Raw genomic sequence first — 15,184 nt, 5'->3', positions numbered from 1 at the left:
ATATGTATTAAATCAGTCTCTGCACAAGTACCATGAATTAGCAGAGCTGTACTGCTTTGCTTGCTTCCCTACGTGTCTTACATTACTGGCAGGCCCAGCTAGCAACAAGGAGAAGTGCGCACACACTGTTTTGCTGCTGTGCATAAAAACTCAGTGTGGGATCTAATTTAATGTACTCTGTTTAATTATTTGAGCTGTTATTAATAGATTACCAGATATCATTCAAGGAAAGACTGGAGTTCAGTTAACACACTAAGAATTAAGGGCTTAAATGCTTAACTTGATTTCTTCTAAGAGATACCCTTTCATTTTTATTTATATTTTTCCATGCCTTGCATTCATTTTTATTTCTATTTTAACACTCAGCTAATTACCAGATAATGTTCTAAATGTTCATTGAGTGTGTTAAATGCTGAATCCTTTTCCCCATTGTAATATGAGAGGGTGGGAAGTGATTTAATGATATGAGCACAGAACTGGGAAACAGGAACTCGTGAGTTCTGTCCAGGCTCTGCCATTGGCATAGTCTGTTTTCCTGGACAAATCATGGGTTAACCGATTTGCTTCAGTTTCCCCATTTGTAAAATTGGGAGAACAATACTTACCACCACATAGTGGGGTAGGATTGCATGCTAATGTCTGTAAATACTTTGAAGATGAAATGCACTATATATGTGCAAATTATTGTTTTAGTCTTGTTTGCCTCACAGAGATTTGCATGCATTCCCTGTAGTGTGCAGGACACTAGAAGTGCTTACCTGGCTGTTAATTGCAGTGTTGTAAGCAGAGGTGTCCTCCACTCTCCAGAAACTTGAGTCAGTCAAACCACTTTAAGGATATCCACTTGTCTAAAACACATAATATTTTATTAACTTATTAAGTATATCTGTATTCATATAGTAGAATGCCTTTAAGATGACTAGCAGCTTTGGTTGTCTCTCTCTCTCTCTCTCTCCCAGCTCTTGGGCAGCACATTATCACTGGAGTGGTGTTAACCTGTTATATTGTAGTACCTGTCTGTCACTGTCCTTCAGCAAAGCTTTGACTTTTTGTGTTTTTTCTTGTGGGTTTATTTTGCATGTAGTATGACATTTCGTTTTTTGTTGTGGGCTTTCTGACTCTTTGTGCCTTTCCTTTTGTGTTTGTTTCTCCCGCCTTTCCTCAGTTTGCAGCGGGGCCTCGACCTGCCCATCACCAGGTACAGTACCCTTGCCCCTTCATTATCATCCTAAACTAATCTGTTGTGGGAAAGGGGAGGTTGGAGGTTATCCACCTACTAACTTTAAAAATGCAAGCTTGCTTTGTGAGCCAGATCCTTTCCAAATGTTAGCACCTGCTATAACCTCAGCTAACAAGCAACCATAATACCCGGTGATGCTTTGCCTCCTAATTAATTTCACTGCACTTACTATTAACAATCCCATTAAAAACATTGCTTAGCTTAAAAAAAAATTGCAAGACTATTACCAGGTATCTTTCAGATTTTCTTGCATTTGGGGGAATCTCTGAAACTTGCTCAAAACTTCAGATGGTTTCAAAGGGGAGTACACACAGATTTCAATGGGAATTTGACATCCAAATTCTTTTGAAAATATCAGCCTTTAAATTCTAATGGCTTTTAACAATGCATATTAGCTGCCAATTTATAGGGCTCTGAGGTATACTGCATTTGAAGGATATTTGTCATTTGTTTGCTATATTGTGTATTACTGTATATAGCAAAGTTAAATTTCTAGGTGTCTGTGTGGTATTTCTGATGGTTAAATTGAACTTTATATGGAACTATTTAGCTGTAATATGGATTCAGTTCCTAAGCAAGGAAGAAAATATGAAAAAGTGTATGACCTCTCATGTATATGGCTCATATATGTAACTTGCATTGTGAGAAAGCAAAGATCAGTAGCTCATTCTCTTAGTCTGCTGGTCTTTCAAATCTTTGAGTTTTAATTCAAAAGTAAAAGCAGCAAAGAGTCCTGTGGCACCTTATAGACCAGAGGTAGGCAACTCATGGCATGCATGCCGAAGACGGCACGCGAGCTGATTTTCAGTGGCACTCACACTGCCCGGGTCCTGGCCACTGGTCCGGGGAGATCTGCATTTTAATTTAATTTTAAATGAAGCTTCTTAAACATTTTAAAAACCTTATTTACTTTACATACAACAATAGTTTAGTTATATATTATAGACTTATAGAAAGAGGTCTTCTAAAAACATTAAAATGTATTACTGGCACGGTGAAACCTTAAATTAGAGTGAATAAATTAAGACTCGGCACACCACTTCTGAAAGGTTGCCTACCCCTGTTATAGACTAACAGATGCAGTCCGACGAAGTGGGTATTCACCCACAAAAGCTCATGCTCCAATACGTCTGTTAGTCTATAAGGACTCTTTGCTGCTTTTACAGATCCAGACTAACACGGCTACCCCTCTGATACTTGAATTCAAAGGTAGTAACTATGTTTTTTGGGTGGGGAAGATTTTAAAAGTTGAGTAGTGTATATGAAAGTGATGGGAAACACTAACTGCAAAATTAGTTGAAATATCAGAAGTGATCAGTTCAGTCCAATAACAAACAAACAAATGGTATAGTATGGCGTACTCAAAGTGTCTGATAAATCTCTTTATCTTTCAGCTCTATTGTGGTTTTTTTCATCCTTACAAAAGCCAGTTTTCCCATACAAATTTTTTTTATGAGGGAGAAGATCTTAATGGATTTGATTATTTCTTTGTCACATGCTATATGCTTATGAGGACTAATATTGCTGCCACTGAAGTTCCTGGAAGAAGTTCCATTGACTTCAGTGGAGCAGAATCAGGTGCTTAATCAAGGAAGGTTTGCTCCATGGGAAGGCATTACATTGGTCTAATTTCATTCATGCTAGTCAGTCTGACGTCAGGTCTACACTCAAAAGTTAAATTGACTAAGCTACTGCACTCATAGTACCCTGAATGATGTAGTTAAGCCGACCTAACCCCTGGTGTAGACAGCTTTAGGTTGATGGAAGAATTCTTTCATCCACCTAGCTACCACCTCTCAGGGAGCTTAATTAACTATGCTGATGGGAGAACCCCTCCTGTTGCAGTTGTGAGCTTCTACATTGAAGTACTACAGTGGCGCAGCTGTGCTGCTGTAGCATTTCAAGTGTAGACAAGCCCTGAGCAATACTAGTGTAATATAAAGATTGAGCTATGGTACTATTCTCAGTGGTAGAAGATGACAGAACAAGGAGTAATGGTCTCAAGTTGCAGTGGGGGAGGTTTAGGCTGAATATTAGAAAAAAAACTTTTTCACTAGGAGGGTGGTGAAGCACTGGAATGGGTTCCCTAGGGAGGTGGTAGAATCTCCTTCCTTAGAGGTTTTTAAGGTCAGGCTTGACAAAGCCCTGTCTGGGATGATTTAGTTGGGTTTGGTCCTGCTTTGAGCAGGGGGTTGGACTAGATACCTCCTGAGGTCCCTTCCAACCCTGAGATTCTATGATTCTATGAAGATGATAGCGGGTGGCAGAGATGCTATCTCACGGTAACAGGTGAGTCTGTTAGTGGCTACAATGAGAAAACTATTATAGATACGTTTGTTGTTCCCAGTGTATACAGTCTCATGAGGAAGACATGCTTTCTAGAACAGGGCAGACAACAAGAGTTTAAAGAATAGTGACACTTAATGCACCTACTCATTCACTCACATACAGAAACCACATGTGAGGAAGAAATTATCATTTGTTACTGTTTATGCATAGTTTTAAGCTCACTTGTTGCTGTGGATTGTATGGATAGGCTTATGGTGAGGGAAGAACCATTAAAGGTGAGTGTATTTGCATCTATCCTTTACTGTGTACTAATAAGCACCATGACAGAATTGATAACTTGCTGTGAGACCTACCATTTCCTTTTCTTGACCTTCTCTGAAGTTCTGTGGTTATAAAAGGAGTTATGGGAAAACTAGTCACAGTTCAAAGATGAGGAACATTCATGAGTTCTTTTCTAGATCATTTACCAAAAGACAAAATTTGTGTTTAGTGTGTCCTGCTAAAATTCTCTCCTAAAATCAGTGAGAACCAGGTGTATCCTATATATGCAGAATTTGGATCTAGAGATTTGAAGATCTTTAACAGTTAGCGGTGTATAATACCAGTACAGCGTAACAGGTAAAAAGTGTTTGGTTGCTTTACAATTATAATCGAGTTAGGAATCCTATTACAATATGATTAAAACTGTTTTATCCATTGGACCCAGCTGTGACCCTATAACCAGGTTACAACCTGGGAATGTCCAAGGCTTTAGTATGCTTACAAAACCAATACATAGCTTAACTTTGCTGCAACCAGGTTCTTGACTCAGTTATAGTTGTTGTATAGACAGAATTATCTCTCAGAAACCAGAATTTATTAGAAGCAGTAGATAGCTCAGTTGTTTGAGCATTGGCCTCCTAAACTCAGGGTTATGAGTTCAATCCTTGAGGGGGTCACTTAGAGATCTGATGCAAAAATCTGTCTGGGGATTGGTTGTGCTTTGAGCAGGGGGTTGGACTAGATGACCTCCTGAGGTCCCTTCCAACCCAGGTATTCTAAGACCTAGATTCTTATCTGTTCCCAGTATCCTCTGGACACAGTTCTGTGTGTGTGAGGGGGAAGAATGGGATTGGTGCATAGGCAGGCTAATTCTGAGACTGATTCTATGCCTATGTAGTCCCTGGAGTAGTTTACATTAGGGGTTCTCAACCTTTTTCTTTCTGAGCCCTCCTCCCTCACAACATGCTGTAAAAAGTCCATGGCCCACATGTGCCATAAGAACTGTTTTTCTGCATATCCAGTAGATTAACAGCCAGGGCTGGCAGTAGAGGTTAGCAAGAAGGACAACAGCCTAGTGCCCCATGCCACAGGGGGCCCCGTGAAGCTAAGTTGCTTGGGCTTTGGCTTCAGCCCTGGGTGGTGGGGCCTGGGCCCCAGCTTTCTACCCTGGGCCCCAGCAAGACTAACAACGGCCCATCTTTGGTTTATTTTGGTGGCCCCCTGAAAGGCCCCCCAGAGGGCCCCGGATCCCTGTTTGAGAACCACTGGTTTATATTTTGCCAGTGCCAAAGGGCGATAAGAGAGGGAATCTGACCCTAAACCTGAAAACTGACAGTGAGAATGTTGTGCTCTTGTATTAGGAATCCTCAGGCTAACTTAAATTATTATTCCCATGTGAACTGAAAAAAGTTACCAATCACTACTTTACACAGTCTTTACTCTCTTGGGTTAATTAAAATGTTTTGCAGTTGTTACTTTGAGAACCTAGAATGAGAATTTTTTTTATGCAAAACATTTACCAAATACACATTTACCCCGATATAACGCTGTCCTCGGGAGCCAAAAAATCGTACCGAGTTATAGGTGAAACCGCGTTATATCAAACTTGCTTTGATCCACTGGAGTGCGCAGTCCCGCCCCCCCGGAGCACTGCTATACCGTGTCATATCCGAATTCGTGTTATATTGGGGTAGAGGTGTACTGAAATTTACTATATTGGGTACCAACTTTTGCTATAATTGACATTTGGAAAAAAGAATTCTTGTCTTCTAACACAGTATTAGGAAGAGCAGGTTTTTATCCTAAATTTAAATTTTCTGTTTAATATGCACATTATATTATGGTAGAGTCACATCTCTTGTGCATTGATTCCATATCACTTTGAATGAACTCATATAATACAGAGTATTCTTTAGTGCTGTTTCCTGTAATTATTGTATCATTAATATGCTCTGATGAGCATGACTTATGTTCTTGAAGTGACTGGCAACTTCATAAAGAATGTATTTAAAATATATTATGAACATGTCAGTTATAATTATTTGAAGCCTATTGATGCTATAAAAAACAAAATTGAAGCTCTTGCGATTCATAACCTCTGGAAGCCCAGTTTTAATGTTTTTCAAGTAAACAACTATCAAAGTCAAATGAAAATAGCTGCCATGGTTTTGTTGAAAAGCTAAGCAATTGCTCCTCTCTCCCTTTTCAGCAAATGTATTTCCTGAGGTAGAGGATGTGTATGAGTGTGGGGAATGTCCTTTCCTAGCTCTATACATGGAGCCAGGAAGGGGAGCAGGAGGTGGAGGGAGGTGTTCTTCGCTCCCCACCTCTCTGTACAGAGCCATGCGGGAATGTTCTCTTCTCCTACGCCATCCTTGAAGACAAAGATAGTATTGGAGTGTGATCTTCACATACATGGAGATTGGGAACCAAAGCGCATGCTGCTGGTTCCACAATGGGAGCAGTTGTTAGCTCTTTTTCCATTAGTGGATATTTGAAAGGACAGAGGCTGTGAAGGAACATGGCTGGTACAACCATGGTGCTAGTGCTTAAACTAGTGCCAAGGTGTAGTAGAACCTGTTTATATGTTTTTATTATTTCTTTTAATTTAGCCAGAGACTCTGTGATGGATTCTTTTATAATGAAAGATAAAAAATAAAATACAGAATTTGATGAGCACTGCTAATACTGGAAGACTTTCATCCACTCATAAACTACATACCATCACCTTCAGGCAAAAGTTTGGAAAAAGAAATGAGCCTTACATCATGCCCTTTAGGTCAGCACTCAGGCTTTTTCAGGCCAGTTAGGGAAGTAAATTCCAGAGCCAAGGACCCTCCCCTGCAAAATCACTGTCTCTGGCACCCAGATCTTTAAATTCAGAGAGAGTTTTAACTCAAGTTCCCCAGCTGATCTCGGTGAGATGGTGAAGATGCAATTATCTCAGCCAAGACCCAAGCCAGATTAAAGATCAGAGTCAACACTCTGACTTGTACCTGGTGGTAAGTGCACATCTCTCATCCACTAAGAAAACAGCATTCTTCGAAAGTGTTTCTATCTTTCCTGTGCAGACACTCCCTCTCCCTCTCTTAAGGGTCAGGGAAAAGTTATCCTGCCAGTCAATTCTGCTCTTTCTCTTCTGCCTCAAAATTAATAACAAAGGAGTTGTCTAAGGCTATGGAGATGCATAATTAAAACAAGAAAACAGCCTTAATGTACAGGTCTGATTTGGTTGTAATCTTGAAAATTCGTTGCTTTGTTCTTGTGTTTCCATTGTTACTTTTTTCAGCCTTTTGCAGGGCCATGTCTGCTAATGGATCTGTAACAATTGCTAGCCTTTAATTGACCTGAAAATATGTTGATAAATGGCTAATGTTTATTATGTTTAAAATAAATGTAGCTTGTTTGCAGTACTCCTGCTAGAGAGACTTCCTTTATTTTTCAGTCATATGAGGTGTGCTTCACAGGCTTTTCAATGAAAATGATGGTTCCATTTAGAAGCATGTCTTTTGCATATGGCAAAGCAAGCTCTTCCCCTCTGCTTTCAGAGTTCTTGACAATTTAGAATGCATAGAGTTTATCTTGTGCACTGCAATATGCCAACACATAGACAAGGGGGTGTTCAGCTAGGCCAGTGTGCTAAAGAGCATAATGTAGATGAGACCTTGTAACAGTGTCAGTACCCATCTCACATGAGTGCCCCCTTTTCTCTGGCAAATATACCTGCAATTAGTCTTTTCAATGAGGTGGCACCCACCTCTCATGGGCGGGTGCTGCCCTTTGGTTGGTTGAGTGTGAGCCTGCTTTTAGTTTTAGTTCTTATATCGGGGTGACACCCGCCTCTTGTGCACATCACCGGGCTGATGGTTCTCTCAGTGGGTCTTCAGCGACTCAAGACACATTCTGCGGCCAAGACACATTCACTGTCCCCCCTTCTGGGGTATACAGTCCCAAGTTCTTATCACGGCCTTGTTATGGGGCCATAGCTCTTAGGCCTCTTCCCAGAGGCTCTGCCTTCTTCAACCCCATGCCGTGGCCCATCTCAGTATCCGCAGCTGGTGGTGTTTCAGCAGGAAACAGGCCTCCCTAGGCTCAGTCTTCAATCAGACCAGTGGGACCCATCTCATTACCCTTGCTGGCCTGGCCAGGTTCTTTGCTCGGTCCCCCTGGGCTTCAGCCTGCCCGCACTGACCTTCCGTTGGTCCTGCTGCTCTTCCCGCCAGCCAGGCACCCTGTCTTCAGCAGCCTGGGCTTCAGTCCTGTCCGCAGTGAGCCATCCACGGTATTGCTGCACTTTCACCCAGGCTTCACTCCATCTGCCCCTCTGATTGGCCACTCCTCTGCAGCCACTCTAGGCTGTCTGGAGGACTTCTCTCTGTTTTATTCTGGGGCAGGGTGATGCAGGGCCATGAGACCTCCAGCAGGGGGCATCTGGACCTAGTCCATCCTGCCACACACCTAAAAGGTCTCATTCCATCTTTAACTTCTGATGCAAAATACAGATTTTTGCAGAAGAAACCAGAATTCTTCATTTACAGGTGCCCTGTATATGGAGCTGTCATGTGTCTTTGTTTTCATATGCTTGAAGAAAAAGCATTTTTAATTGAAAGAAGAAAATTAATACCAAATTAACAATGAGGCAGTGATTAAAGGTTCATTTTCACTTTGTAACAAAAGTGAGGTTGTAGAGTAAAAACAGTTGGTTTGAAACAAATGTTTGTCATGTTAGGGTACATCCACACTACCCGCCGGATCGGCAGGGAGTGATTGATCTATCGGGGATCAATTTATCGCATCTTGCCACGCTCCCCGTCGACTCCGGAACTCCACCCGGGCGAGAGGCAGAAGCGGAGTTGACGGGGGAGCCGTGGCCGTCAATCCCACGCCGTGAGGACGGGAGATAAGTCGAAATAAGATATGTCGACTTCAGCTACGCTATTCTCATAGCTGAAGTTGCGTATCTTACATCAACCCCGCCCCTCTCCCCAGTGTAGACCGGCCCCTAGACATAGCAGTTTTCTAATTTTGTATAAGATACATTGTGGCATTTAGTTCACAGTGATTAGAGCTTTGTTAGGTCTTGCAGTACTTAGGCCAGGTTTACACTACAAACTTATCCACACCCCTGAGTGATGTAGTTATACAGACCTAACCCCGGTGTAGACAGCGCTATGTCAATGGGAGAGTTTCTCTAGTCAATTTAGCTACTGCCTCTTGGAGAACCAAGTGGATTAACTACACTGACTGGAGAAGCTCTTCCTTGGTGCAGCTGTGCTGCTGCAATGCTGTATGTGAAGACAAACCCCTAGTCTTAAAGAGAGGGAGGGATTTGTGGGAGAGGTTGTCCAGAATAGGTTGCTGATGTTGAGGATTTCTAACAATAACCACATCATGGAACTCCTTACCCTAAATGCTGGTCCTGACTCTGTATTGTACGTGCTCCAAGGTAACACTTGCATACATGGGAATGAACTGTGGACAGTTTCAACCTTAATTCTGAATTTCCTTGCTCTTGTTAAGGAAGGCATTGTTAGCATTGCTTCAGCCTAAACTTGTGACATTAAATTGTTAGAAAAACAGAGTTGCAAAATACCACCCTCCAGGAGTAGGTTTAGATATTGTCAGCTTACCTTTGGAGGGGAAGGGGAGAGGATAGGGTATAAAATGTTTTGCCAGCTAGGGCTTATTTTGAATGCCTGAACCTATATACAGATTAGATGTACTCTCATGCTTCGATGGATTTCTGCTTTTTTCTAGAAATAAGGCCTAAGTTTTTTTTCATTTGGAAGGGTTTTCTGTATCTAAAAATAATGAAGTAAATTCTGCTAGAGACTTCTCTCTTTGGATTGACTTTTTTTTTAACTTGATTCTCCCCTACCCTGTTTTACAATAACGAGAAGGCTATTCTCCCTGCTCTTGTGTCAAACCCCTCTTAGAGACTCACTTTCTTTGGGAGGTCTGCTAACACTGACCCACATGTTAGTATGGCATTGCGACCCAGCGTTCATGTTTGCAAATTCTCACTCAAATTTGCATGACCCTCTGCCCAAAAAAAAAAAAAAAAAAAGTTTTGGTTCTTCTTCACCACTGGGTTGACAACCTATTATCTAAACAATGGGTGGTATTCTCCTCTCACATTAGTTGACGGAAGTGTAATTTGTTGATTTCCCAGTGTCTGTCTTTTTAGAAGTAATGAAATCATTGTGCCTTTGCTGTCCTTCTCCCAAGAATCATAACTGGCTCTCAGCAACTTTTACTATGACATATGCAGTATTATTTCTTAAAGCCCAGCGATCTCCTCACTATGGGTTCACTTTGTATCCAGAACTGCAAGGATAGACAGCTGTGTAACAGTTTAATATAAGTATCAGAGGGGTAGTTGTGTTAGTCTGGATCTGTAAAAGCAGCAAAGAGTCCTGTGGCACCTTATAGACTAACAGACGTATTGGAGCATGAGCTTTCGTGGGTGAATACCGACGATGCATCCGACGAAAGCTCATGCTCCAATACGTCTGTTAGTCTATAAGATGCCACAGGACTCTTTGCTAGTTTAATATAAGTCCTCAAGCTTGCTAAGCATGCCATGTGTTTTGGAAGGCACTGTTTTGGTTCTAAGTGCACTTTCATTCCACTGGTGACAGCAGAAAGAGGAGCCAGTTTGTTTCTCAAGAAGTAGAATTGTTTTAGAATTGCATTCCTGTGACTTTACAGACAACTTCAGATGGTCTTTTAGACACACTGATTGATGGTAAAAAGCCATACACAAATCAGTAATTTCCATTTCCATAAATTTCTTCACTATTTTGGTGGCCTATATTGCATATTTGCTAGCCAATTTGTTTCCTCCTAAGAATGGAGTGACCTTGTTGGAGAGAGAGGCAGGTTTCACATACTTCAGTTCCAATGCTGAAGGACCACAGTCTTTATTTTTTGAATTTGAAAATAATATTGATTTTTTTTCTATGGCAGCTGTGAACACATGATATTGACTGTAGATATTGACCTAGCAAGCTGTCACACTAATTTGGACAGTGGAGAAACCCTGGCTAGTCGACATAATGAGAGACCAGACCAAAGTTGAGTCTCCATCCAATCTATTTCCACCTTGAATACATATAGAAACAGAGGGACATTGATTCTGTATGAGGAGCTCCATTGTGGATCACTGGTGGGCTAGAAGTAACTACATCTCAGCAAGCCAGCCAAGAGGCTGTCAAAGACTGATACCAGAGGAAGAACTACAGAGAAACAACCTTCATCCTTGAACCCTACATACAAGCCTGTTCTTGCTCATCTTTGCTAGCTCAAGAGATTGCATAGGTTAAAAGGGGAAAACACAAAGGTGGAAGAAAAATGAGATTTATAACTGCAGTCCTGGCAAGATCATTTTCAAGCCTATATCTGTTATGCTGTGTCAGTAAGAATATCAAATCTCTAAATTGTTTTCACACTCTCTTTCTGGTGTCTCTGGATACTGGAAATCATACAAATCTTAGCCACGATCAGCATGAACTTACCACATCTCCTATGTCAGATAGTGATCACTTGGTCCTCCAGGGCTAGACAACCACCTAGTTTCCACTAACCCAGAAGTTTGGGAGGTTTTTTTTTTTCCCCCAGACAATTGAGCTTTCTTCTGATTCAAAACACATTGTAGGGTATGACTGATGATACAATTCTTCATCCAGGTTAACGGCTTAGTAATAACATTTTTGCTTTCATCTTCATATTCATTTTATCTGGCCTTTAGAGAAAGGGATTAAGTGTTGACATTTATGGAGAGAAATCATTCAATACGGGGACTATCACAGTGTCTCAAAATCTTCAAGAATGACCAAAGTGTCTATTTTGTTATCACTGCCACAGTTTCCAAGTACAGGTGCATCATAAGATCCTGCTGCCTTGCTCTCTTCTCCAGTGGACTTAAGAGTGAAGCATATATATTGGCCCATCCTTTCCCAATGCCAGGCCAGCCTTGCTTAGCCCAGACTTCCATTCCCCAATAATTATCTGCCTCTCTTCTTCCCTGTACTCATGGTATAGCTTGCCATGGGCTGACTGCTTGCTTTAATGCACCAGATCAATCAGCAGTGGTTGCTATAGAGTGATATGTGATGACGTTACTTTCTGCTCAGCAGTTTGAAGCACATATCTCTTATTCTTCTAGCCTTGGTATAGAGTTGGAGACCAAATCTAGAATTTGAGCATAGGTTTATTTCTATTTAGTGCATAATGCTATTTCTGGACTAACAATATAACTAAGAGAGGAAGAGAAAAATGTTTGAAGTTAAGAACAAGCTGCACATTAAGTCTTTCTCCAGTATTCTGTTTGCTGCACATTTTAATTTTTTTAACTTGTATTCTTCAGTGTAAAACTTTCTAGAAAACTTCTGCTTGAAACATGCTTGGGATTCTGACAGGAAAAGATTTCTTGATACCAGCTCAGTATCTTTCCTGCTCTGTTATATAGAAAACAGGATAGAAAGATTATTGAAACTATTACATTAGGGCTAATGTTATATCCTGTCCCTTCATATTGATCTGTAAGTTGTTCCATTGGCTTTCTTTCTGTTTCCTGTTGCTTTCTTGCTTCGTAATTGAAGGGAGGATTCAGACCCATCCAGGTAATTTTAACTACTGGTTCTGCATGGCATAAGTGTTTCTTTATCACATATTTCATTATTAAATTAGTGAATGTATTAATGTATGATGCATATCTTACCTGTTTAGTTTCAAGATTATTAAGACTGTAATAGGAGTGAGGGCTTTTAGTGCCCTGAATGCTTCCACATCCCAGATGCTGATGCTTCTCTTAAAGAGAGTTAAGACCTGAGCTACATATCACCAGGTTGCTTTGTTCCCTGAGGCTTCTGTGTGGGGTACACTTGTGTGGTGGGTTACTTTATGCAAGTGTGCTGGAAAAGTTTGGTGCAGCTTAGAAAGGGGTTGCCACCTTTTTGAAAAAGGACACGTAGGCCCTTCAAACTTTCAGTAGGGTAAAGAGGCTAAGTATGGGGGGGGGACCTACAACCCCCATAAAAGTCTGAATTTTAGCTTTTCTGGAATTTTTTCAATGCAGTTTCCTTGATCTTTTACTGCCTTATCAAATCACTTATAAAGTTGGTATTTTTTTCAATCTACTCCACCCTATAATTATAATTTTGCATAGAATCCTTTCCTCTGACCTTTAATCTGAAAGCTGGTGCATAGAATTCACTAGACACACATTAATAGTTACACCTTTATAGTTTAAAACTTAACTGTTTGCTTTTAGTCTGTCTTTCTCACTTTGTGCCTTGTAAAACTGAGGATTGTGTGTAAATGGCTATTGTTAAAAAACTAATGGAAACTGTCCTGCAATTTTCAGAATGGGTGGCAACCCTCTGAAAGTGTGTTTGGTTTTGTTTTTTTAAATTACAATATGGTTTTCTCTACTATTATTTGATATTGCAAATTAATTTTCTTTTCAGGGAAAAATAACTTTTGACTTTTTTTGTTTTCGTTTTTTTCTTCCCTCTTCTAGTTTTTTCAGCGGCCTCAAATACAGCCTTCTAGAGCTGCCATCCAGAACAGCAGCCCTTCTATCCGTCCTGGTGCGCAAACACCAACTGCAGTGTATCAAACCAACCAACACATCATGATGGTTAACCATCTGCCAATGCCGTATCCAATGCCCCAGGGCCCCCAGTACTGTATACCACAGGTAATATATTGCCTAAGCACATATGAACTTGGAAGAGCTACAGTTATTTCTCCTGGATTAAAAGAAGGTGATCTTTTGGGACTGCAGGAAAGGTGGAGGAAAAGGCTGATATAATTAGCAGCATAACTCCTGTCCTTTTTCTTCTTTAAATGTATACATTTATCTGTTAAGGCAGAGGGTGGAGAGGGGATAATCATAAATTGTATCCTTTTTATTTTTGAGATAAATTATTATTCTAGAATTTATTCTCTTCCTCTGAAGGAGATGATGGAAAATTAAATTCCTCAAAAACACCTAGTACTGTAAGAGCTATGCTATTACTATTAAACATTGGGCTTTCTTTGAGTCCTGCATTACAGAAATGAGGGAAATGAAATCAAGTTGACTATGGTCTGCCTCAGCACTGATTTCCTGCATATTTTTACCTCAAATGACACAGCATGCATTTCATTATGTCGTCTTTTTTTTTTTCGGGAGGGGCAGGCAGCATTCTGAATCTGTGTTTAAAAGGGCTTCATAGTCTCATTTCTAGGAATTTTTTAAAACCAGGTTAATTACAGCTTCTGTATGTAATGCCATATCATATGACAATTTGTAAATTCCTTGTAATTTTTCTCTCCCAGTATCGTCATAGTGGCCCTCCTTATGTTGGGCCTCCACAGCAGTATCCTGTTCAGCCACCAGGGCCAGGCCCATTTTATCCAGGCCCGGGTCCTGGAGAATTCCCCAATGCCTATGGTAAGCAGGGTGGAAGATTGTGCATGGTTTGGGGAAGGAAGGTATTGCTGGATATTTGGGGTGTGGGGATGTTTCTGGGTTTGTTATTTTTCTACAGCTGGTCTATTGTAAAGCCAAAATAATTCATTTGAATTCGAAACAGCTGCTAAATTTGAGTTTGTTGTGCTTCTGATTAATCACTCTGTGATCATACATGCACACCTTTTTTCGTTTGCATGAATGTTAGCAGGATAACTGTTGTTCATACAAATATTCTTAATCATGTGCAAAAAGGAGTATTCATGTGTGAACAAGAGTATTGGCTGTTTGTTATTCACTGTCTATTATTATTATTATTTGTTTATTATTAAGGTTGTTGATTAATTGCAGTTAACTCACACAATTAACTCAAAAAATTGATTGCAATTAAAAAATTAATTGCGATTAATCGCACTGTTAAACAATAGAATACTAATTGAAATTTAAATATTTTGGGATGTTTTTCTACATTTTCAAATATGTTGATTTCAGTTACAACACAGAATACAAAGTGTATGGTGCTCACTTTGTTATTTTTTATTACAAATATTTGCACTGTAAAAATGATAAAAGAAATAGTATTTTTCAGTTCACCTCAGACCAGCACTTTATCACGAAAGTGCAATCTACAAATGTAGACTTTTTTTGTTAGATAACTGCACTCAGAAACAAAACCATGTAAAAACTTTAGAGCCTACAAGTCCCCTCAGTCCTAATTCTTGTTCAGCCAATCGCTAAGAGAAACCAGTTTGTTTACATTTACGGGAGATAATGCTGCCCACTTCTTATTTATAATGTCACCTCAAAGTGAGAACAGGCGTTCACATGGCACTATTGTAGCTGGCGTTGCAAGATATTTACGTACCAGATGCAGTAAAGATTTATATGCCTCTTCATGCTTAGGCCATCGTTCCAGAGGACATGCTTCCATGCTG

At 40.3% G+C, this 15,184-nt stretch overlaps 1 protein-coding gene across 13 annotated transcripts in view; it reads left to right on the top strand.

Annotated features, from left to right (window-relative positions):
- Positions 1-15,184, top strand: part of EIF4G3 (eukaryotic translation initiation factor 4 gamma 3) — a 466,091-nt gene that overhangs the window by 235,227 nt on the left and 215,680 nt on the right. For 6 of the 13 annotated variants that reach the window (XM_039509525.1, XM_039509517.1, XM_039509524.1 and 3 more), the window contains 3 exons: positions 1,166-1,198; positions 13,314-13,493; positions 14,117-14,231. In XM_039509525.1, the coding sequence (XP_039365459.1) occupies positions 1,166-1,198; positions 13,314-13,493; positions 14,117-14,231 (328 nt within the window). Of the gene's footprint in view, positions 1-1,165; positions 1,199-12,393; positions 12,415-13,313; positions 13,494-14,116; positions 14,232-15,184 lie in introns of all 13 variants that reach the window. The other 7 variants (XM_039509526.1, XM_039509519.1, XM_039509518.1 and 4 more) reach the window with 2 other exon arrangements.

The sequence above is a fragment of the Mauremys reevesii genome, linkage group 21 (assembly GCF_016161935.1).
Source record: "Mauremys reevesii isolate NIE-2019 linkage group 21, ASM1616193v1, whole genome shotgun sequence".
Lineage (NCBI taxonomy): Eukaryota > Metazoa > Chordata > Testudines > Geoemydidae > Mauremys > Mauremys reevesii.
Note: the sequence above shows the minus strand (reverse complement) of the source record. Positions and strands in the feature narration are given on the sequence as shown.